Source organism: Rhinolophus hipposideros (assembly GCF_964194185.1).
Source record: "Rhinolophus hipposideros genome assembly, chromosome: 10".
In the NCBI taxonomy this organism is placed as follows: domain Eukaryota; kingdom Metazoa; phylum Chordata; class Mammalia; order Chiroptera; family Rhinolophidae; genus Rhinolophus; species Rhinolophus hipposideros.
The window spans coordinates 21,834,895-21,860,526 of NC_138056.1; the positions used below are offsets into that span (position 1 = coordinate 21,834,895).

Consider the following 25,632-nt stretch of genomic DNA (forward strand, 5'->3'; position numbering starts at 1 on the left):
TTATTATTACTAAACCAGAGCCATAAATTGAACTTTTCTTTTTTCTTTTTTGGGAAAGAAATCAATGTAGGGCTAGAGAGGAAAACTAATAAAGCAGAATTCCCTAAGAGACAAGAAAATATATACTGGACATAAGGAGGTAATCTTCCCAGGATAAGCAAGTATTATATGGTAAATAGCACTTTATATTTTATGTGCTGAAGCTCTTTGACTCTGGGGAATTCATGTTTGAACCTTTCCTGAAAATTTTATGTTGTCAAAGAGTTCATCAGTCATTGCTTAGCTTCTGGTTAGGGTGTAGAAGGACATGAAAAAGACCCCCCTTCCTGCTCAAATAGCAACAAATCAGTTGATGAATCAAAGAAAATTTACAATTTTCTTTAAAGCCATAAAGTATCTGTGACTACAAAATCTGAAAAAAAACAATCTAAACTCCAGAGGAAGGAGTTCTCTTTGTGTGAGCAACTGTTCCAGAAGGTTTCATATCGAGCTACTGCTGAAGTTGGGGGCAGGGCAGGTGAAAGGGTGAGCCTGCCAGAGAAAGAAGGGAAGCCAGCCGAATTGTGAGGAACGTGGGGGTTGGCCTGCTGAACTTACATCTAAAGGAGACCCCAAAGCAAAGGCAATCCTTTTCACCAAGTCTTTTAAATGAAATTTTGCTGAGCAAGCAGAGGCTGGGGCAAAATTTGGAAAGCAGAAGATCTTTGGATATTGTAGTTTTGCAGTTTCAGAAACTTGTAATTTCAAAGTCTTGCAGTCTCGTTGGCTCACAGTTTTCCATTCTTGCAGTTATGGAGGTGCAGCAATTGGGGCAGCAGGGAAGTGTTGAAAATCAAAGATAGATTGTGTTAGGTTCCTCATCCTTGAATTTGAAGAACCTTCTAGGATTATAGCCTCGGTCCTGCCGTAAACCAGCTTAATTTCTGATGGGATAAACCTAATCCAATCAGATTAAACCTCATCCCACCTGCCTAATAGAGGAAAGGATATTACCAATCAAAAGAAAACAATATATTTCCCAGTTGTAAAGAAGTAAGAGAATAGGACCTACAGTCAGAAAAACAAGTCAAGAGAAACAGACCTTGCATGATCAGATATTGGAATTTTCAGACAAGGACTTTTAAATAACTTTAAAATAAATATATTAAAAAATCTATAGGAACAGGTGAATACAGGTCAGATAATTAAGTTCGCGAACTAATCCTAGAAAAAGTGCTGCATACCTCATTGCCGAATATCACTATGGTCATCTTTGAAGTACTCCCTTTGGGAAGTTATGCACTGATGCCAGCGCCTAGGCCACCTTTCAAAGAAATTTTGGAACTCTTTTTCTGGAATGGCCATCAGAGCTGTCATCACATTACCCTTGATGTTCTGAATGTCATCAAAATGTCTTCCTTTGAATATTTCCTTTATCTTCAGGGAAAGAAAGAAGTCATTGGGGGCCAGATCAGGTGAGTGAGTAGGGAGGGTGTTCCAATACAGTTATTTGTTTACTGGCTAAAACCTCCCTCACAGACGGTGCCGTGTGAGCTGGTGCATTGTCGTGATGCAAGAGCCATGAATTGTTGGCAAAAAGTTCAGGTCATCTAACTGTTTCACGCAGCCTTTTCAGCACTTCCAAATAGTAAACTTGGTTAACTGTTTGTCCTGTTGGTTCAAATTCATAATGAATAATCCCTCTGGTATATATATATATATATATATATATATATATATATATATATATATAAAAGGTTAGCTACCTCATTGCAACAAGTTCACAAAATTAATTGTCAGACCTCGTATAATGGAAGAAGAGATGAGAAATTTCAGGATAGATTTGAAAAGCATTAAAAAATAAATAAAAACCCAAACAGAAATCCCAGAACTGAAAGACACTATCTGAAAAAATTTTTTAAATGCATTGGAGGGGATTAACAGACCATTGGTCACGGCAGAAGGAAGGATCAGGGAACTTAAACACAGATTTAATAATAGAAATCAGAAGCACAGAGAAAAAAGACCAAAAGCATCCAGCAAGCTAAGTTATTTGTGCTACCCCCTCCAGACCCTGTCTTTCTGTAACAAAGTAGTGGGTGCTATTCTTGCTGGACAACTGTTTCAAATGTGGACAGACCATTTGGTATATAGAGGAGGCCTTAAAAATGGTTTGATTGGGCAGGGAGATGTTTGATTCATTCGGTTAGGTATTCATTCAGTTAACAATTAATTGAGTGCTTAATGCCTATAAATGTGTGAGCAAGACAGACAACTTTCCTGCTCTCACAGAACTGCGTCATGGGGAGGCCACAGATTAAATAAGCAATCATTATAAAGTATCAAATGGATTGGGATTATAAGCCAACTCACAGAGTGAGCTATGTGGACATCTTATTGTTGCTGATGAAGACCCGAGCCCCTGACAAATGCCATCATTTAGCACTCGTTATGAGCCGGGCATTGTTCTCAGTACCTTCATGCACTAACTCATTCATCCTCCTTGCAGCCATTTTACAGGTGAGGACACTGAGGCACAGAGGGGTTAAGTCACTTTTCGACTGTCAAGCAGCTTATAAGTGGCAGAGCCAAGATGCGAATTCAGAGGCTGGGCCCCAGAGCCCAGTCTCCCATCCTCCATACGAAGTCACCTCTCGATGTGAGAGGCACTTGAGGTCCTCCATCTGAGTGCCTGAGGGCCTAGCAGGTCCTGTTAGGATGAACCAAACCTCATGGGAGGTTTGAGCTTTCTTCCAGCTCCAGGCTTAGTACACGGGTCATTCCCAAGTCATCACCCAGGCTTTTGTTCTGCCGTCACTGTCTGGGCTCCTGGGAATAATGGGTTTAGGGCTCTGGGCAATGATGGATGTTATGGGGCGCTTAGGAGCCCTGGAGCAGTGGTCAGAACTCGGGCTGTCTCCTGTGATTCTTGTGCTCAAACGCTGTCTCAGATCCAGACAAGCCTCAAGAGAAATAACATGAGTTGCCAGTTCTTGAGCATTTTTATGTTCCAGGCACGCTGCTAAGCACTTTAGATATAGCATCTACCTCTTTTAAGCCTTAACACAAATAAGAAAATAACAACAAATAAGTGCTATTTTGTTCTCATTTCCAAATGAAGAAGCCTCAGCTTAGACTACCCGGAGAGCTTGTCTGGGCTCACAGGGCTCGTAGAAGGCTCTGAGATGCTGACCCAATCTGGCTTCGCGGGCTGCCCCTAACCCACTGTGAGTCCTGCCTCCTGAGGCAGCTTTGAAGGAGGAAAGAAAATGCTAATGCTTCTCTATGTCTGGATGCTTTCTGTAGTACATTTCTTTTTTCCTGAGAGGAAAGATTACAGAGGAAAACAAGAAAACCCAACCCCTTCTCAGAAGGATGTTGTGTCTCTCTCCTGTCCCCCCACCCTCCCACTCTTGTTGGAGATAAGACTTTTGTCTCCATGCTGGGGGTGTTCAATTTTGTTGGGAACCGTCCAGCTCTTACTAGTTTAGAAGTTAGTAAGATTTCCTTTCAGCTCTGTGGAAGCAGGGTCTACTCAGCTATTTTGCTCGTTTGGGCTTATAGCAATGGGGGAGCGTGGGTGAGTTGGAGATGAGTCCAACATTTAAGAACCCAGGGGACAGTCTGGCTTTGCTAGCAAATTCTCCTCCACACATACCACACCACACACACCACACACACACACACACACACACACACACACTCTTACACACACACACGCACACACACACACACACACTTTCCCTGCAGCAAGGCATTGTGAGGGAATCTGAGCACGTCTTCCGCCTGCCCGTTGCCTGCCCCGGGCTTTCAGATTCAGGACCACCTGCTTGGTTGGCCAGCAGTACTTCCTTGGCGGGGACACTCAGCTGTGTTCACTGTTCTGCCCTAGACAGAAGGTGCAGTTAGTCCGCCCTGCACTCACACCCGCCAACGCCTGCAGGAGAGAATGAGTGGAAACGGAGCTGAAGGAGGTCCCTTGATGGGGGAAGGGAGTGGGGCTCCTTCCTCCTCTGCTGTGCCTAATACCCTTCCCCCAAGCACATTTCTGAGAAGTGACCTCTTTGTCTCTGGTTGGTTGGAACTTGTCCCCCATCTTGGGGCCAACTCTGTTTTCCCTTCCAGAGTGAGAAAGAAAACATCTTGAAGAACCGAGATGTCGCACATGTTTTGGAATCCTGGCTACTTCTGAAGGACAGCTCCTGGGTCTGCAAGAACAAGTGGTGTAGCATCTCCCATGGCCAGGGGCTGGCGCCTGAATGGGGGTGGGGGCTCTGTGCCCCCCAGAGATGGCATGAGATCCTGAGGCTGGCTGACGCCTGGAGGGTCTTGCCAAGGAGACCTGACTGGGGATGGGCACTGGCTCCCCATACACATGAGAGAGGGTCCAGTCACAAGGCTGTCTGATTCCAGCTTCCGTATGCAGGAAAGAAAGTGGAAGCAGGCTAGCAGCATTTGCTGCTGGTTCTAACTTGGGGTCCCCGCAGGAGGTTTTCTGGGGAAGCTGAGATTTAACACCTTGCAGGCTGGGAAGCTTTCAGTCCCTGAGGGGTGCAGGCTGTGCAGGAAGATTTCTTTTTTTGTCTCTCACACCCAATGTATCATTTCCGTAGCCAGGCAGCAGATGGGCGGATGGGGGCGGTGAGGAGTGTGAGGTGTGCCGGAAGAAGGAACTTGCACTCCAAAAAGTAGGGAGAATGGCAAAGATTCAGTGTCTTTTTTTGGGGATAAGGGGTGCTTGTGGAAAAATCCTGCTGCTTCAAAGTGAGGTGGGAAAGGACTGTGTCAGGAAGCCATTCGGACCGTTTAGTGTACCAGCCAAGACCCAGCACCGGCACTAGACAGTTCCAAGGTCAAGTCCCTGCCCTGCCACCGCTAACATTTATTGATTTTTCTGCTGAGCTGTTTCCGTGAGTAATCGGATTCAAGTCTCACAAAACCATTTGAAGTAGGTGCCAGTTTTACTCCTGTTGGACTCAGATTTACTAAGGTTCTGAGAAAGGAAGTAACTTGTCCAAGGCCACACAGCCAGTGCAGGTAAAGCTAAATGTCCATTCGTCACCAAGGCTTTTCAGCTGAAACCATGATTTATGGCCCTCTGACTTCAAGTCTTCTAACTTCTCCCATCTTTGGTGTTCTGCATTCAGGAAATGGAGAGATAAAAAGTTGTTCTCCTAGGTGTCTGGTGGGGATTAAATGAGAGAATGTTTATTAATCATTTAGCCAATGCCTGGTCTGTAAATAATATCATCATTCGTTCATTCAACACCTGGTTACTGAGCACCTGTGACATGCCAGGTTCCATTCTAGGTGTACAAGCTAGGAAAAGTCCCAGCTCTACCAAAGGGAATAACCAAATAAGCTAGATGGTTTGACATAGTGATATGTGTTACGAAGAAAACAAAATGAAGTAATGACCGTGACCATAGAAACGTGAAGGTCTGTTTTAGCTCGTGGTCAAGGAAGGCCTCTTTGAAGGAGTGATAGGTGAGCTTAATCTCCAAAGGAAGGCGATGTGGAAGGAGACCCACCTTCTAGGTTCTGGGGACAGCAAGTGCGAGGCCCGGCGTTGGGAACAGGAAGGAGGCCAGGGTGGCTGGAGCAGCAGAAGCAAGTAGATGAGTGGCAGTGGAGACAGGCGGAGGGTAGGTCTGGACAGTCAGTGAGGCAGGGCAGTGAGCACTGTAGGACGGTGTTTGCACAATGGAAAGCCTTTGGAGGGTGGAATCAAGAACAATGTGATCTCATTGATTTCTGTAAAAGTTGGCTTTGGCTGCTGTGTGCAGAATTGTCTATTGCGGCACAAGGATGGATGCTAGGAGACCAGTTGAAGAGGCTGGGATTGCAGAGAGAGAGGGATGATGGAGGATGGTCCCAGACAAGAGCCCCAAATAGAAAAGGGTGGACAGTGATTGTCATTGGCAGAGAAGGGCAACAGCAATAAACATCCTGGTGAAGAAATGACTTGTGCAACATAGAAGTAGTTTTCACGACAGTAACAAGCTTCGGACCTCACAGGTTATCAAAAGCAGAGTTTGAGCTCTTTTCCTAATACTGTAGAAATGTTACCCTCATCATCTTGCCATGGAGCAGTATCCACTGATATAAATATTTTTCTTTTCAGCAATGGGAATTTATACTTTTCTTTGGGGTGGGTGGGAGGGGCAGTGCTATTGAATATAACTGCATATCCAGAGTTTATGATGTCAAACTGGATTTCTGTCTAAAACAGGGTAAGAAATAAAATTTTTCTGAAAAGAGGCAGGTAGTAATTTTTTCATTTTTATGGGTCATACTGCCTCTTCTTGCTACTACTCAACTCTGCTGTTATTAGCTTGAAAGCAACCACAGGCAATGCTTAAAAGAAGGGCATGGCTCTGTTCCAATAAAACTTTATCTGTAAAAACAGGCAGTGGGCTGGTTTAGGCCCATGGTTCAGAGATTGCCCAAAATCATGTATTTACATGGCCCAGGTAAATTTTTTTTCTATAAAACCAATTCAAGACATTTCCCTCAAACTCTTTTGTAAAACTAGGGTGCATCTTACATACCTGTACTTTAATATAAATTGTATCATATTTAATATATCATTTAATGACGACTCAGTCCAGGGATTGATGACTCAATCCCTCAAATCTTAGGGATTCCTTGTAAGTAACTCAGGGGAGCAAGGTGATGGTGAAGATGGAGGGCTTTGGGACCCTGCTTCTGCTTCAACCAAGAACCCCTCGTGGACTCATGTTTTAATTGGTCTTCATAAGAGTTTGTTTGAGAAAAAAGGGTGGGAAGTTGGAAAAATATTGAAACCCACTAATCCAGTCCAACTGGTTGGAGACCATGTTTCCCTTCCACTATCATGCATTAGAGAGGCAATTACGTAATTGCTCATAGAACAAACATGTACATTTTCCAACTGGATGGAGGGGGGTTCAGGGAAATATTGCTTTGGGGTTATATTTGTAGGGTAGAGAATGTACAGGGAACACAGCCCCAAGAAGTAGACTCTACACAAAGGCCACAATGTCCTGTATAGAGCGCTGGGGAAGGTCTGCTTGCTGAGCCTTTTAAGGTGGAGGCAGCAGACTGTCTGTCACGTGGCAGTTCCTCCTGGAGAGGCAAGAGGATAGAGTGGCTTGAACTTGACTTTCAGACACAGTTAGGTTGGAACCTCTGCTCTGTCACTTAGTCGCTAGGGCAGCTATTTATTGAACTCTCTGGTTCTCCATTTTCCCAGCTGGAAAACTGGAATGATACCACTTCCCTTCTCAAGCTATGGGGTGGAGTAAAGGAATTAACCTGTGCCAACTGCCTAGCACGTTGCCAGCTGCTTGAGAAATTTCCTTCTCCATTCTGTTCGCAAGGGTGTGGGATGAGCTCAAAGGCTGTTGGAGACTTTCTACCATCTCTTTCCTGTTAACTCCAGTTTTCATGCCCCAATCTTCTCTTCTCAGGATGTGGCCAGGTTCTGCGAGCCTCGAAGGGACAGATTTTGTTGGAGAGTTATCCCCTAAATGCTCACTGCGAATGGACCATTCACGCCAAACCTGGGTTTATCATCCAGCTAAGGTAAGGGGCTGGGGTCAGACTTAGGGAGTCTGAGGTTAGAAGAAAACAGTAGCGGGACCGAGGGCCCTGGATCCTGGTGACTCAGCACTAACCATCAGTACTTGGTCCTTAAGAGCAGAAAATGCATATTGGAGCCTTTTTTCTTTACCACTCAGTGATTCCAAGTGGAATAAGGCCTGGTCAAAACCAGAGTGAGTGAAATGCTCGTCATATACTGCCCTAGAACAGTGGGGCTCCGATGGTTTTGACCCAACATACGGAGAGCAATCCCCCCATCCCCAAATCTTTTAAGTCTTTCTATTCACCGGTACTGGGCTGGGTTCTGTGGGAGGGAAGTGAAGAAATAAAAGGGGCAGGTCGACCATTCATAGAGTTTACACTCAGCACTGGGGTTTGTACTTCTCACAGCTCCTTTCACTGCTATTCTCAGAAAACAACCACCGCTCATGCAATAAATGAACCAATTCTCTCACTTGTGTGGAAGACAGGTTGTTTCTTCTGTGGACCTTTGGGACCCTCACAAATGTTTCATTCATGCCAGCCTCCAAAGTATAGACCTGGTTGTATTGTAACCATAGATAAAATAATACAAGAGAGTCCTGTTTTGTGAGAACTTTAACTGCTGTGTCCTAGTGCCTGGAACAGTACATGGCACACACACACCACAGGTGCTTGATGGGTACTTGTCGCATAAATAAATGTAAGAATTGCTTCCTCCGTTAGCGTATCTTCTCTCTGCTGGAAAACTCCTCGCCTTTTACTTTCTAGGGAGGCAGAGTGACTCACTCCCCACCCCTGGGGTTTCTAGGGGCATTGCCCACTTAGCTCTTCCATTTTCTAACCAGTGGGGAGGTTGGTAGTGATGGAAATCTCTAACCTTCTCGGACACAAGCTTTCAATAAGTATTTTATGCATGGAGCAGTAGACACGGAGGTTGCCACTTGCTGGCTGGTACCGTGAATGGCTCTGCCCTCCAGGAGGGACAGTACTGTACCCTGCATTGGAAAGATCCAGCAAAGCAGGTCCCCTTCTCAATCCTCCTCATCAAAACTGGCCCTTGGGAGCTGTTGTTCCCACTTCCTGAGGACCTGGGGTTGGGAGTGAGGCTGGTTCGTTGGACTTTCCCAGAGGAAGGATAGCTCAAGGCACAAGTGAGGGGCCATGCTGTTCTGTTTAGTGGTTCCAGGCTAGGTCTGCCAGGGGTGACAAGGGAAGGTGTTGGCACATGTTAGTATTTCAGCAACTCAGGGACCAGGCCAAATGGTCCCCTTGGGTCTCTGAAGAGCTTCTCCAAGATCCAGGATGTAACGTAAATCCCCCCTCCCCCGTCAAAAACAAAAATCCAGAATGGCAGAGGGATTGAGAAGCATATCACCTGCCTAGGAGGGGGTCCTAGGGAGGCTTGGAAATAGATTTGTTTCCCTCTAGTCACACCTGGACCTGCTAGCCAGGGAGAATGAGAATGACGGATGCGCCCTGAAGCATGTACAATGTCCAGTCCAAAAGCTGAGCTGTCATTCCTGTTGCCCCTTGTCCATCACCTACCACAGCCAGGCTACCACGACATCGAATTCTGTAAAATACCTCCAGTCAATCCACATCTGTCTCTACTGCCACCATTTTACCTTAAGACGCCACCATCTCTTACCTGGATTCTCTCGTGGTCTCCTAACTGGCTTCCTTGCCTCCACTCTTGCCAGCTCTGTAATCTGCTCTCCTCAGGGTGACTGGAGTGATCTTTTACAATCCTAAATCAAGTCGTTCTTCTGCTGTTGAAGCCTCTCCTCCCCTCACCACCTTGCGGCATCCTTGGCCTTCTTTCAGTTCTTCTCACATGCCGAGCTCCTTGCTGCCTCAGGGTCTTTGCACTTTCAGAGTCCCCTGCTTGCACCACGCCTCCCTGTGACCTTCGCTCGGCTACCTCAATTCCATCATTTAAGCGTCTGCCCGCATATCATGTCCACAGAGAGGGCTTCCTGGACCACATTGTGTAAAAAGCTTACCCTCCCCAGTCATTCCTTACGCTCTTATTTTCTTCACAACACTTAACACTTTCTGAGATTACTTTGTTGTCTGGTTTCCTTGCGTATGGTCTGTCCCCCAGATCAGAGCTGATCTCCATGAGGGCAGGCACTGGCTCTAGGTGGGTCACCATTGTGCTTTCAGCACCAAGAACAGCGCCTGACACCGAGCAGGCCTGCCACAAACAGGTTGAATTAAGTTGCAATAGCTTAATATTAAAATTCAGGAAAAGCTGGGGTCTCTATGGGGTGGTGGCCTCGTTCCCCTTCCTCCCCTTTACAGACGAACATACCAAAGCCCAGAGAAGGAGCTGATAGCTCAAGGCTCGCCGTAAGTTAGTGATGGCATCTTGACAAGACCTCAGGTCCTTAGATGTTAGTCAAAGTATGATTAATAGGACTTACAGCCCTCTACAAAAGATTTTTTGATCAAAAGATATTTTTGTAAAATAGACACTGGTGACACTGTGTTTAAAAGCATTTAGAATACATTGATTGTTACTTTGTTCCAGTGTTCTCTAATACTGGCGCTTGAACTTTTTACCTAAGGTGGTAGAAATAGCCCTAGACCCAACTTTTCAGGGGGTAGTTCTGAGCTTTTCTGTCTATTCCAACTTCTCCAGGATGTGAGGGAGACGATACAAATATACATTTTGTGAACTTGATATACAGGCATTCCCTTTGGAATCTTCTGAAAAATAGCTGTTCCTCTCTGGTCCCAGCACGTGGCTACCTCCTTTCTTGTTTCTTGGAATTGGGCGCTTTGGATCATTTCTGCTTTTTTGATGTCATGTATCCCAGTATTTCCAAACCCAAGACCCCTTTCGAGTAATCACAGATGTATCAGCTCTCTGCCAATTCTGGAATTCTGATATGGTGCTGCTCTTTCTACTCTGTAGGGCAGGAATTATTATTACCAAGAAGGTAATTACCTTCTGATCTTTCCATCAAACAGAAGAGTGTGCAGAGCTTTTTACCTTTACTAAGTTTTGCGAGACAGCATATGCTTTTTCTATTCTCCAACTGCAAAATTACAATATCGTATCTGTTCAGTCATGTACTCAACAACATGTACTTTGCATCTCTGTATGCCAGGCCCTGTATTAGGCACAGTGGAATAAGACAGATATTCCCTCTCCCCTCAAGGAATTTGCAGTCTCATGGAGGAGACAGGGATGTGCTCACATACACATATGCCACAGAGATAAAAATGAGAAATAAAAGTGTGCATACCCATTAGGAAGAAAACCAGGGCTCTCCTTTAGATAGAGTTGTCAGGGAAGCCTCTTTGAGGAGGGAATATTCAAGCTGAGGCCTGAGGATAGGAAGTAACCAACCATGCAGAGTGGGAGGGAAAGTGCCTCTGGAAGAGGAGCCAGCACGTGTAGAGATTCTCTGAATGGAGTATGGCACCCCTTTCCCTGGACACACACTGCACGCGTGCATGCACACATGCATGTACACACACACGGACACACACACACACACACACACACTATATGTACACACCCCTCTCCACTAAAAAAAATTCATCTGACCTCAAGTCCTCCAGGACCATTGTCCTATCAGATCAGTCCAATGGCACCACTCTTCCAGAGACCTGTTCAGCATCTGGCCTTGAATTTGCCCAGGGGTCTCAGGACTATCCCAGGTCCACCTATTTCCTGCTGTCACCCTCTCCACCCACAGGTTTGTCATGTTGAGCCTGGAGTTTGACTACATGTGCCAGTATGACTATGTTGAAGTCCGTGATGGAGAGGGCAGCGATGGCCAAATCATCAAGCGTTTCTGTGGCAACGAGCGGCCCGCTCCCATCCGCAGCACGGGCTCCTCGCTCCACATCCTCTTCCATTCTGATGGCTCCAAGAATTTTGATGGCTTCCATGCCATTTTTGAGGAGATCACAGGTAATGGCCCCAGAGACAAATGTAGCGTTTTGTGGCTGCACTCCAGACAAACATCTCCTTCCTGTGTGTCACCCCTGTCTCTGCTCAGCCTTATGAAAGCCCAGTGTGCTGGGTTCTCAGAAGAACTTGAACATTGAGAAGGAGAGAAATGGCAAGGTGTATTTCAGAAACGCTCACCAGAACCAGAACTAGGAATTCTTATCTCCCATGTACAAATGCTGGAGCACAGAGAGGCTGAGTCATTTGTCCAAGGTCACACAGCTGTGGGAGTGGAACCAGAAATTTATGATACACAAGCAGTTTGACTCCAGAGATCACCATAGGGGGCCTCTCATGGTTAGGATTAGCTTTGTATCTCTGGCTGATTAAGCTGTGTAATCCGGAGTAAATTCTTCCACATCTCTGGGCCTAATCAGTGAGAAAAGGAATAACTATAGATTCTGCTCCATTAGGGAGCTCTGGGAAGCAGGGAGATGAAGAGCTGCACCCAGTGTCTGGGACGTAGGAAGCACCCAATAACTACCCTACGCCAGGCATGCCTTCAGCCTCCCTTGGTCATCGCAAGGAGGCAGGCATCCAGATTATAGGTAAAATAGGTAATCAAAGTTTTAAACTACGAAGGTAATGCCACTTACTTCAGGAGAAACTCTAAGCCTGACTTTCGCCCTTGTTCTCTTCACGTTAGGAAGTAGGATTTGACCAAACGGAGCAAGTGCTCCGTCCTAAGGAATCACCGAGCTCTCATTGGTCTGGGATTGGATTGCATCAGGTTTTGCAAAAAAAAAGCTCAGGTTTAAAGTTCCATTTATTTAAATACTGAACTAAAAAAATTGAAATGGCACATTGATCATTAAGGCTTCCTGATGCAGGGTATGATACAAAAAATGCCTCTGGGAGGGAGGTGGGTGGCAGCGGTGTCAGTCTTCCTTCAGCCCTGTCCTTTCAGCGAGACCAGCAGAGAACCCCCTCCCCCAACCTGCCCCTCCCTTAGAAAGTTCCCAGTGAGCTCTCAGCAGTTACTCCTTATCATCTGTGTGCCAGCCTCCTTTGAGGACGGCCCCTGGGGAGCTGTGCTGGGCCTGGGCCTGGGCCTGGCTTGCCAGTTCTAGATACTTTGCTGCTGTGGGGTGGTCGGCCTGAGGCTGAATCCTCACCCCTTGCTGATACTCTGTCAGCTGAGACTAGCAGGTCACCCTTGAGATACATCTGTGTGTATTGATGGCAGTCCGTAAGAGCTGGCTGTCAGGGAAGCCAGTTGGAAGCCAGTTGAGCAGCAGTGGCTCACCAGCTTGTGACCCTGTGACTGAGGGGAAGGTAGGAGGGTCTCTTCCACCTCTAAAGTGGGTACCGCACTCTCCCCTGGAGAACACTGGGAAACACTGGTCTGCATTGTCAAGTAGACGGTAGCATTTCTGTTCCTCAAACATCGGACTGTCCACTGTACTCAAGTCATTCCCTGAGGCTAAAGTGCCCCTCTTCCCCCATCAAATCCCAAACTCCAGGGCCTATCAGATTTCTCCTCCTCTGCCAAACCCTTTCTCTTGTTCCAACGGCCTGTGGCTTTGCCCTTTTTTGGCCGTCTTGTAACACTTTTTTCTCTTTCCCGACACTAACTGAATTATGCTTCAGGTTATAGTCATTGTATACTTTTCTTCAAAAAGCTGTGATCTGGTGAGTCAGCCCTCTATTCATCTTGTGTTTTTCCAGTGCCTTACACAGAGCAAGGACTCAATATAGGCTTGTCCAAGTGGGTTGAGCGATATATTTCTACTCCGGGGTGAATGAACGTAGGATTTTGGAAGCAGATCACTGCTTCCAAAAGTGTTTTCTGTAGAAAAATGCTCCCCAAGACACTCAGTAAAATGCAGCTTTTGAGGTTAAATCTGCTTGGGAAAGGTAGAATATTCTGTGCCTTCTTAGCAATTCAGAATGCACATTAGAGCCTGGAACATTCTGAGAAGTGCCGCAGAAGAGAAATCTGGTTAGTTATCAGTTAACACCAGTAGGGTTTCCCCACCACATTTGGGCGCAGAACTCTCCACATCTCAAGGGCATACTCTACGCAGTATGGGTGTTCGGAAATGTTTGAGGTACATTTTCAACAGTGTCATCTTCCACTTCCTTTCCACCAGAACCCAGGATGCCGAGCTTCCTTGAAAAAGACAATCTAAAGCCACCCAAGGCTGCTTCTCTCCCCTGGCGTCCCTATGGGCGGGTGAAAGCGTGCTTCTGCGTTAGTCATGGGGTGTGCCTGTTTGTGTGGGTCTCAGCCTGTTCCGACTGTAGGTGTTAGGCTCGTACTTCTGGGGCCTTTGAAAATATCAAGTAACATCAGCAGCATTTGACAGTTAATGAGCACCTGTTTTAGGTACTCTCAAACAATGGTAGCGTGAACTCAATAAAAGGAGTAAACAAAATCGCAGGCAGACTAATATACAAGGGAAAGGTTCTGGGTAAGACACTAGACTTAAACCAATGGACCCACCACACAGTGGTACTGAGAGAAATTGCCTTTTGTCTTATAGCATGTTCCTCGTCCCCTTGTTTCCATGATGGCACTTGTCTCCTTGACCAAACCGGGTCTTACAAGTGTGCCTGCCTGGCAGGCTACACCGGGCAGCGCTGTGAAAACCGTGAGTATGCCTCGGGAGGGGAGTGAAGGTGTCACCTGGGGCTGGTGTGGAGAGGGCTTTGGGAGCTTACTGGGGATGTCATTTCTTGGTGTCTGGGATGGTGTGTCCAAGATGGGACATACATGGATACTCCCATTGGGTGGACCTCAGGAAGGCAGGGCCGCCTCTGAGTCAGGACGTCTGGTGCTACCCAGGTTTGCCCATTGCATTCCCAGCCTTCACCTGCCATAGACATCTCTGAAAAAGACATGGCCCGAATAATTCAGAGTTCCAAAACATTGAGAAAGGCTAACAGTAAAAGGCCACCGTCATAAACTCCTGTGGCTCAGAGTCTGAACCCCTGTCCGTCCCAAGACCTGATTTGGAGTTACGCTCCTCGGCAGCGTTTGTTGACTGCAGGATGGTGGTGTGCAGTCTGAGGCTCTGCATCGAGGATGGTACTTATGTACCGTGACCATGATCCCCGGGTCCCAGGCACGTTCCCAAGTTAGGCATTTTGTCTGGGCGTATTGATTGATAGCACACTCTTTCATCCTCAAAAGTGTCCTGAATTGGATGACAAATTTCATGATCATCCTGTGAATATAGGACCAGGTGAAGTGAGTCACTGAGAAACCAACCAACATTTATTGAGGGACCTCTGTGTACTGGGTTCGATGGGAAGGGAGAAAAAAGCGTATCTTATTTTCCTCTGAAGGAGCTTATCCTGAATTAGTGGGCCAAGCTCCATGCTTCTCTAGCGGTGCTGGAGCAGGCCTGGAATGAGATGGGGCCGTGGAAGGTGGTGCAGAATGAAGGAGTCAGAGAGGAAAGAAATCCTCCAACTATGGAGTTCCATAGCCGTCAGTCTCTAGGACAGTCTCCTTCGGCTGTCATCACCCAACTCCCCCACCGTGTCCTGCCTAAGCCATATCCTGGCTGTCCCACTGAATCACCCAAGTTCTCCAGTTTTTGCAGACAGAAGTCAAACACAGAACGCCGGTAGCTCTTAGTCGCCTGGGGTCAACCAGACAGCAGAAATAAGAGGAAACTAACTCAAAGAAATGACTCACTCCAAAGCAAGCCGGAGTTTCTAATTCACGTTCTTGAGCGGGCAGATGGGATGCTTGTGATAATAGATAGAATCTTTGACCATAGAAGGAGAGACACTTGCTGAGTGTAAGCATATATCTGACAGGGTATCTGCCCTTGGGAAGAGTATATGCTGACCATGGCATGTGGTGGTGCCAGACTGTCCAGCTCAAGTGTGTGGTGCCCACAACTGTGCCTTTGGGAGACAGAAACTTAAACACTGTGGCCAGAAATCATCTATCCAGGGTCTCTGGTAACCATGAGCCTTTGTATGGCATGTGTCCTAACAGAAGTGTAAGACCTAAGGCAGGTGCAGCAGACTGTAACTATCAGCATGCAATGAGATGTACAGAAGAACAAGAATCAAAATTTGGGGGGAAAGCAAAGGAAGGCAGAGAATGGCCTTGGCAGGGTTCCCCAAAGCGGACCCTGAGATGCGAAAGTGTGTGCAGGTGACGTATGAAGCACATGCTTCCAGGAGAAGCTGGTAAGGGAATGAGGAAGCTGGGCTGGGACGAGAAGGAAGCCAAGGCGAGATTTCAGGCAAAACCCCAGCCTCAGTGTTAACCAGCATTGAGACATGGAATGTGAATCATATCTCAGAGAGTGTCTGGCTTTAAAGCAAGGGAACTGGTCTTTCATGCCCCCACTGCCATGAGTGATTGACTAAGGGTTGCCCTGGGTGAATAGGAGGACGTGTTACTTTCTATGCATGAGGGCCCAGTGCTTCCAGTGGCCCTGGAGCAGCAGAAGAGGTGGTAGGTGCAGGCCACTGAGAGGGAAACAATAGAACTTGGGCAGGGGGAGGAAAAGGGCCCACAGAAAGGACGAACAGGCATCCGAGGGCATAGCACCAACGGTGTCTGCTGCAATCACTTCTGATGAGCGTGCACAGGTACTTTGGGGCCATCCTGTAAGGGGCATGGGCTGACAGCATTTTATCAAGTTCATACAGTTTTCAAGTAATTTCATGAATTTCCTTGCAAGTGATCCTGATGGAAGCCATGAATTCAATAGTGTGTCCTTGCGTGTGCCTTTGTGTTCTGCTAAAAGCAGCCTTTGCTTTGGTTTGTCACTACTGACCTGAGTGCAAATCATGCCAGATGCTTAGAAAATGATGCTTTATGTTGTGGTCCCTGCCTCGTTTGAGCCTGCTGTGTTGTGTGCTGGGCAGAGAAGAGAAAGTTCGCTTACTCTTTGTTTCAAAAATGTGTTTATAGAGTGATTCTGGAGTCTTGACAATGGCAAATCCTGAGCTTTACTCTTTAGAATCAGAGGTGGAAACAAAACAAGAGGAGGCTTAATTTCTTGATGAAGTAACTGCACAATATTAGGGCTTTGACAAACAGAAGGTAAAGTTGGGTAGAGGGAAAACATCATGAAATAAGCTAAAATGCCTTGAAGAAGCTGGGTCAAATCAGGGAGGTAAAAGAAATTAGTCCAAAAGTTGTGACTAAAACATTTATGAGTAGCTTATCAGCCCCAAATTGACTTCTCAGCATTGTTATTCTTTCCAGAAAAACAAAACAAATATCATGAAAAAGAATGTAAAATATGTCATTATGAACTGATTCATAAGTTGATTCTCCAACTGTCTCACGTCACTTTTAGTCTCAAACACACCAGCATAGATGGACACGAGAATTCTTCCTAGCCACTTTTCAAAATGTTCAAAACCCGTAATTCCCTTAGTCCCCTGTAGTTGTAACTGGGTGAAGATACTGCTAGTAGATATCTGATATGTCATTTGCTGGCATCAATGTAGGGTCCAAATATTTGATTATTTTCTATAAGATTTAGGTTTGTTTTCCTTCTAGGAAATTTGGTGTGAGTTTCAACTCAGTAGGGAAAACATCACAAAAATTAGCTGTGGCTTTTTTGGTAATTACCAGGTAATTACAAGAAATTACCTTGTAATTTCTCAACAAACCTCAATCATTTTCCAAAGCAGCTTTATCATCTATAAAAACAAAAAAGAAGGAAAAAAAAGCTTTATTGTTTTCCTCATGAGTGTATCAATGAACTATAAAAATCTTCCTGAGGGATATACTTTCAAAATTAAGAAGAAACCAAAACATTCTGGGATTCTCCGAACTCTGAAATACCCAAATTGGACTAAGCACTTGTTTGAAAAAATAGCTTTAAAAAAATTAAGGCAAATATTACTGAGAATTCCGTCTTTTATTTATGGAGTACCAAATCTGGTCTTAGGAGAATCTCCTCCATAACCACTGCTCTGAGGATCTGTCCTCCTAAGGTCTGTGGGAAGGTAGATGTTCCTTTTAGCAGACAAAAGGTTTGAAGCATGGAGTGCAATGCACTGGTCCCCATCCAATTCAACAATTCAAAACTAGAAGCTAGAATTCACATTCCTCACCTTGTTCACAGTCTCTCAGACACGGTTCTCACCACGGGGCTTGGTGAGACTGGATATGATCAACTGATATGCTCTGATTATACCATCATGTCTCATTATCGTGTCCTCTCAAAGGACTTCCCTTCTCAGGTAAGGCCCACCCTTTGCTCTTTTCCAAAGAGAATCCTTGGTAATGCAAAGTATAGCATAGGGAATATAATCAATACTATTGGAATAACTATGTATAGTGCCAGGTGGGTACGAGACTTATTAAGGGGATCACTTCGTAACTTAGATAGATGTCTAACCTGAAACTGTACACCTGAAACTAATATAAAATACTATTGAATGTCAACTGTAATTGAAAATTTAAAAAAAAAGTAACCTAAGAAGAAAAGAGAGAGCCTCCTGATTGACTGTCTCTTGACATAAGCTATTCTCTTTTTTTTCTTGGTGTTTGTGAGTGGGAATGAAATAGAAATAGATTTTCTACTTAATTACAGGAGAAATATATACTCGTTAAAATAATCAAACAGTACAGAGGAATATAAAATAAAAAGAGAGCATTGTCTTTTTCTGACCAATCCTGGTTCCCAGCAGTTAACAATTTAGTGAGTATCCTTCCAGACTTTTTTCTATGGTGTGCAAACCGAGATTGTTTATACGTCATTATTTTTAAGCTATCAGTTCTTCACTGGGGGCCATTTCGTCCCCAACTCCCACCCCCAGGGAACTTTTGGCACTGTCTGGGAACACTGTTGGTTGTTGTAATTGCAGGGGGAGGGTGCTGCTGGCATGTAGTGGGTAGGTGTCGGGGAAACGGCTAAACATCCTACAGGGCAGCCCCCACAATAAAGAACTATCCAGCTGAACGGTCAGTCATGCCAAAGTTGAGAAACTGTATTTCTTTTAAAAAGTGGATTGAAATATACATACAGTTTTTCAACTTGTTCTTTTCAGTTCCCGTATCATGGATGTTTTTTCCAGGTCAGTCCACATTGGTCCTCCTCATTTGAAGAAATGATGGCTGCATATTCCATTGTATGCATGTATATACAATCATATATTCATCCAATTCTGCAAGGTGGACTTGTTATCATGTTGAATTTTTTCTATCACAAGAGCTGCAATGACTATCCTAATGTATATTTCATGATTCACACATAGAAGTATTTTTGTAAGATAGATTGCAAGTTGTTGAGGGTTCACATACTATTTAAACTTTTGAGAGCAGTTGCCGAAGTGGTCACTGAAAAGTTTTACTAGTTTACAAAATAAACCGTGGTCAATACCATCCTCCACATTAGCCTTAGACCTTGCATGTCAGAAACTAGGGTCAAGCTGGAAATGGATGATTTTCAGAGGAATTCTGTAGGGCTGAGGGGACATTCTCGTTCAGACTCCGTGGGGGTGTTAGAGAAAGAATAAGAAACAATCAGCATAGGTCGCCCTAGTTCAGTTGATGAGAGAGTGTGAGAGCCCCAAGTACAGTTTTTAAGTGCTGATATCCTCAGGCTTCCCTTTTTAGTTGTTTCCCAAGAAAGAACAACTTTCCCCTGCTCCCAGTTACCTCCTCCGAGAGCAAAAAAAGGGGAGTAACCCCCTTCAGCCTTTAAAGGGCCAAGCCAGCACCTTCAGTGACCCCAACCTCCTTGGGCCATCGTGTAAGAAACTGGGGCCCCTTTTTCCCTCTGAAGTTTCCTGTTTCTTTGTCTGGAACACAAGGACAAAATAAGTTCTCGAGTATGTGGTCAGAATGTTGTTTTGAAAAAGTGGAGAGTGAGGGATTCATTTCCCTGCTCCAGTTTCCATGTTGCCTTTGTTCCTTTGGCCCAGTTGACCATGCCGAGCTTTCCCCCTGCATGCTAATGAAGGACAATGAAACGGGCTAAATCTTGGGGCACAATGCTCACCCTGCAGGCTCTGATGTGCTTTTGAATGCAACAAATCGGCTTCCACCGATTAAAGAAAAATGGTGAATCTGGATTCACTGGGATTTGGGAGCATCAGAAGGTTTCTAGCCTGTCCCAAGGGCTGGGAAGAAAAGAGCCCAGGATGAGAGGCACACTTTATACTTTAGCTTCAAAGAGATGACCCGTGCTTCTCAGCAGAATAAGCGATTAGGGAACTTGGTGGTTTTCATGGAGACGTTAACACTGATGCTATGAGAATGTGCTGAGACCCCCGTGGGTTGCAATCACCTCTCCCATCACAGACAAATAATACGCTGGGGGACTTGGTGAGATTAACACCAATTGTTCTAAGGTGGGGCATTGTCAAGATGGACTTGTTTCCTGGCGTTTTTGTTCTAGAGTCCCATCTTCTCCTTAACATGTAGAAGATAGGTGCGTCCTTGTCCCTAGTAGGGGGAAGAGCTTGGACCTGGGGTCAAAAAGAGCTTGCTTTAACTCTGAGCCTGCAATTTACCAGCCAGGTGATCTTGAACAAGTCATTTAACTTCCAAGAGCCTCAGTTTCCCCATTTATAAAGTTCAGAAAAATAATACCAAACATACCTCAGAATGTTGGTGTGGATGGAATGAAATAATCCACATAAGGCACTGAGTTGAATAATAGGAGCCATTATTCTTTTTACTACTTCTGGCTGCCCTGTCATGGCCATTGAAATGTTTGGCAGAAAGCAGGAGATTCTCCAGACAAGGGGTTAGGGCAACAGTGCTAGCTTCTACAAGCTAGATGACTCCAACAAACCTGTTTTAGGGTTCCAGGGCTTAAGAAAATTATTCCACGAGTTTCTAAGTTTTCCCTGTGAGCTGCTCTTCCCAAAGCGTTGTCAGACACTAAGTATTGCCACCACTGCACCTGCAAACAGGCGAGAAAGATCTGGTTTTAAAAGGGCAAGTAGACACCGTCGAGGTCATTGTTGTAAAAGAATTCTGGATCCCACGAGAAGACACCCACATTGGGCATGATGGATGGGAAACCTTTGTACCTGGGACAGCCTAGCGAGGGAGCCATTAGAAATGGTAAGTGGAGTAATGGCAAAACTCCAGAGCAGGTTGCCCAAACGTCATTACCTGGTCAGCCTCCCTTTTTCTCATGGAGTTTTTTAGTAGTCACTCACTTAACCTGTAATGGGCTGTATGTCAGTCCCCTGGTGGTCATAGAGGAAACTGGCGCTCCAGAGCGTCACTTAACATATTTTATTAGAGAGACAGGACAAAAAAGAGAATGAGCAATTAAGCGTGCGAGGGAATGGGGACAATAAGGATAATTCCATGGAAAAGACTTCTGGGAAATCCATAGTTGTTAGTTAGCGTCAAGCACTTGAGAGCTCAGAGCCTTCAGGGATTGAGGAGACCCGGAAGACCATCAGCTAGCGATGGCTGCCTTCTCATACACCTCCTTCCACCTGAGCCTCCTGTCTCCTCGCTCTCCCTAACATGGAAATGAATGTCTGATATCCTTGTTGGCGTACTTAGAGGGATGCTATCCCATTAGGCTTTAGATCTGAACAGCAAAAGCTGTCACTAAACACAGTGGAAGTTGCCCTTGTATGGTTATCAAGGGGTTGATTTGTTTTTATAATTCAGGGGGAAAGTTTCATTTGGATCACTCCCTTGTTGGGGGAGCCTGAGTCTACATAGACCAAGCAATATTTTAGCCTTCACACTGCTGGGCTCCATGGGCCCCTGGCCTCTGACCCCAAGCATTGCTGTGTCTCATTCAGGGTAAGATACTCGGAGGTTGGCCTATAAGGGGTACATTTTGCTAGTCAGCAATTATTTGGGTTATGGACAGCATTCCAGCCAAATAACAAGAGGACAGGTGAGACCACCTAATCAACGATCCAGCCTGACTATCTCCGAGAGCAAGGAATGGAAAGGACCACACCCATCATTGTGTTACTGAGGAGGGGCTTCCACCTGCTGGCTCCTTGTCAGAGTCCTCTTGGCTTTTCCTTTGCAGATGGGGTCACTGAGGCAGGATTTACTGCAGCAGACAGATTTTATTTTGGTTCTGGGTTAAGAGGTAATCCGTTAGTGCTGGGATGGGCTTTATGCCCACCTGAGGGAAGAGGTTGGAGGGTGGAAACAGGAGAATGTGAGAGCAAAGCAGTTAACTTCTGATGGAAAACATCCCTGCCAGCATGAACCTAAGACTGACTCCAACCCCTTGACAAAGACTGTGGAGCCCTCACTTTTCATTAAATGCTTCTGCCTTGTGGGACATTTGCTCTCTCACTCTGCTTCGGAAGATGGACGTTTGCTCTTTGCAAAACGCAAAGCATTCTTGTTGGTATCCAAGTATGAACAACAACAGTAGTTATTATTCTCTGTTCTCACTCTCGGCCAGGCTGTATGCTTTATGTGACATTGTCTTATTTAATTGCCACAACAGCCCATCGGGTAGGTATCGTTCCCTTCCCTGCTTTACAGATTCATCCAGCCAAAGTTTTTGAGTGTCTGTTAGGTACCAGAGGAAGTGAGGCAGGCCTCTACAGTATGTATTTTTTCTTCTATTTGGCAGAACCACAAAACAGTTCCAATCTTAGCCTTTCTCAAGCACAGAGAAGAATGCCACGTGTCTGGCTACAACTTCTTCCAGTGAGGCGTATGTTGATGATGCTGACTAGCATTACTAAGTGGGCAGTGAGAATTACTCATCTCCCAGCACTCAGGTGTGCCCAGCACCTCGGGAGTCTTCAACAAGGTCATTCTCCTTATTCTCAAGGCTAAACAGAGTGGAAATGTTCAGTTCAGGCCATTTTCATGGTGAGCGTTGCTTATACTTTGAAAGATTGAGTATCAACACCACAGGGGGGCATGGTCCCCAGTAGTTTAGTGTTAGTACCCACCCCCCACCACAGCCCCAGGAGCTGACTCAGAAACCTCCCGAGAACTGGGGAAACCCCAAGAAGGCCATAACCGAGCAGCTCCCTTAGGTAGAGGGTAATGAAATTTCTACCAGCTACATAGATTACACATCTACTCTACCCAATGGGAATGCATCCGGGTGATTGTGGACAAAAGTAAAACGACTAAGAGTTTCTGAAGATTTTTCAAAGTTGACCTGTATCTTCAGCACAGGCAGTTTCAACTGTCTAATTAACTAGGCCATCTAAACACCGGAAAAGCGGTGTCCAAAAGACCCAGTGTACCCTGGGGCAAGGACAATACTGATTAAGATCAAATAGCTAATTGTAAGCCTCAGCCACCAAATTGCTGTCGGATGAATAAATAGCAGTGTGTGCAATCCAAGCATAATTTCACATGGATACTGTCTCTTTCACACCAGCTGGGGGCTGGAGAAAAACATCAGGGGGTCAGAATGCTATTGGCTGGAAAGGGATAAGAAAGGTTTTTGGTGTCATTATTCCTGGTTGGGGAAGACCCTTGTGGGAGTAAAAGATGTTTGGTTTGGTCCAGAAGTACCAAACTCACATGTAAGTGGAACAGGAAAAAAGCAGGAACAGAGGGAATCCATCCAGTGGTTTTTCTTCTCTGGGTGTTGATCTCGTGTTGTCAGGATTCCAGAATGAACAAAGCCCCAGTGGAAAGGTTCTGCCTTTTCCAAACAGAACCAGAATTCTGTCACAAATTGCTTCCTTGATTTTGGTGACGAGTGAGAATGGGTGGATATCAAGAGTATGCTAAGAATTGAGACTCACACGCCTTACCTGCCCAGTGTCGAGCACCAGCTAGATAATGGGGTAGTGAATTTTGCTGATTTTGAATCTGTTTTCTATGCTGAAATTCTCAGATAATCTTACAGTTCTGACACACAGTTCCTGTTAAAGAGACAGAATAGTACCCAGGTGGCTGGATACTAAATATTTCATTAATACAAAATTTGAGAAAAGAAATGTATGCTTTTTCACGTGCAGTTTTGTAAATGACATCAAACTATTTCTGAAAGCAAGCAGGTCTAAATAATAGTAATTAAAGGAAAACAAAATATTAATAATTTAGGAGCAGGGCAAGAATGCGTGAAGGAGAATATTTGATGGGATGAGAGAGTTACATTTGCTTTAACATTTGCATGTAACATTTAACATTTAACATCCGATGTCGTGACCAACCTCAAATGGCTCTCATTCTGAGTTTCCTGGCAGCAATGGCAAAAAGAGAAATGCTTTCGTTGGTATGGCTCTAATTGCATTAGGTTTGGTGCAAAAGTAATTGCGGTTTAAAAGGTTTAAAAGAAATGCAAAAACTGCAATTACTTTTGCACCAACCTAATATATTAAATGCAAGCGAACCCAAGTTCATTTGGAGATGTAAATATAGCCCCTGCTTCTTTCCTCTCCTTAGCTAAAGATGGGTGCTGGGGAAATGTTTTCCACTTTAGTTTGGTAGATAACAGAAATTTAATCTTATTTTATACCATATAGTTTCAAAAACTAGATCCTTCCACCTCTCCTGGAAAAAAAAAAAAAGGAGCTGGGCTTCATGTGCTTATACCATTATGTGCACGCTGGCCTACTGGCTTCCAGACCTTTATTACTGCCGTTCTGCCTGAGGGCTCTCTAGCTCTCAGAGCTCTTATCTGTAGGAAGACAGAAGGTGCCCAGAAGTTCATGTTATCCCATCATTTTTCTTTCTTTCTTTTTTTCTTTTAAGATGTAACTTCAGGTTATTTATCTGGGATTTTTCATTTCTTGAGATAGGCCTGTAATGATATAAATTTCCCTCTTAAAACTGCTTTCGTTGCATCCCCAAAATTTTGGTGGATGTATTTTCATTCTCATTTGTTTCTATGTATCTTTTGATCTCTCCTCTTAGTTCTTCTTTGACCCAGTCGTTCTTTAAAAGTATGTTGTTTACTCGCCATGTATTTGTGGTTTTTCCTGCTTTCTTTTTGCAGTTGATTTCCAATTTCAAAGCCTTGTGATTGGAGAAGATGCTTGGTATGATTTCAATCTTCTTAAATTTGCTGAGGCTAATTTTATGTACCACTATATGGTCTATCCTTGAGAATGTTCCTTGTACACTAGAAAAGAATGTATAGTCTGATGTCCTAGGATGAAGTGCTCTATAAATGTCAATTATGTCCATTTCATCTAATGTGTAATTTAGGGCTGCTATATCTTTTTTTATTTTCTGTTTGGATGATCTATCCATAACTGTCAATGATGCATTTAGGTCCCCTAGTATAATTGTGTTTTGGTCAATTTCTCCCTTTAGTTCTGTTAGTAGTTGCTTGGTATATTTCGGTGCTCCCTGATTGGGGGCATAAATATTGATGACTGTTATGTCTTCTTGTTGTATAGTCCCCTTTACCATTATGAAATGTCCCTCTTTGTCTCTTGTTACCTTTATCATCCCAAAGTTTGATTCATCTGATATCAGTATGACTATACCTGCTTTTCTCTGAATATCATTTGCTTGGCATGTGAATTTCCACTCTTTCCCTTTGAGTCTATATTTGTCTTTGTAGCTGAGATGTGTCTCTTGTAGGAAGCATATGGTTGGGTTTACTTTTTTGATCCAATCTGCTTCGCTGTGTCTTTTTATTGGTGAGTTCAGTCTGTTTACACTTAGGGTGATTATTGATACATGAGAATTTCCTATCATTCTATCTCTGGTTTTCTGGTAGGACTGTGTCTCCATTGTTTCTTTGCCTTTTTGTGCTATCTATTATTTCAGTGTGGTGGTATTTTTCGAGAAATGATTGATGGCAGTTAGTAGGCAGTGACGCATATCCCTTATAACTTGGGTAGGGTGACTCTGAGGCAGGTTCTACCCTGTCTCCTCACTTCCCAATGGCATTGGGCCCCGTAGCTCCCACTGGGAACTTTCTTGGTGAACTTCCCTGTCTTACTTCCCTCCCAACTGCTGTTGGTCTTTCCTGGGATTGCCACCTAAATAAACTATGAGGTTGGTGCAAACGTAATTGCACCAGGTTAAAAGGTTAAAAGGAATTGCAAAAACCACAGTTACTTTTGCACCAGCCTAATACTTGCACTCAAATCTCTCATAGCTTGCCTTTGGGGGAACCCAACCCTAAGACACTTCATGAAAGTATTTCTTTGAGGTGCTAACCTCGTAGAGGCTAGAGGTCAGGTCAGCTACGTCGCCTTTGGTTGTTTCTTTAAAATATTAGGTAAGCCCTTGTCAATGTTGAATAATATAGATG

General features: G+C 44.8%; 1 protein-coding gene across 2 annotated transcripts in view; it reads left to right on the plus strand.

Moving 5' to 3' along the window:
* The window catches only part of PAMR1 (peptidase domain containing associated with muscle regeneration 1), a 107,119-nt gene that overhangs the window by 56,613 nt on the left and 24,874 nt on the right, over positions 1–25,632 (plus strand). For both annotated transcript variants that reach the window (XM_081063870.1, XM_081063869.1), the window contains exons 4-6: positions 7,431–7,545; positions 11,256–11,473; positions 13,999–14,106. In XM_081063870.1, the coding sequence (XP_080919996.1) occupies positions 7,431–7,545; positions 11,256–11,473; positions 13,999–14,106 (441 nt within the window). The remainder of the gene's footprint in view (positions 1–7,430; positions 7,546–11,255; positions 11,474–13,998; positions 14,107–25,632) is intronic.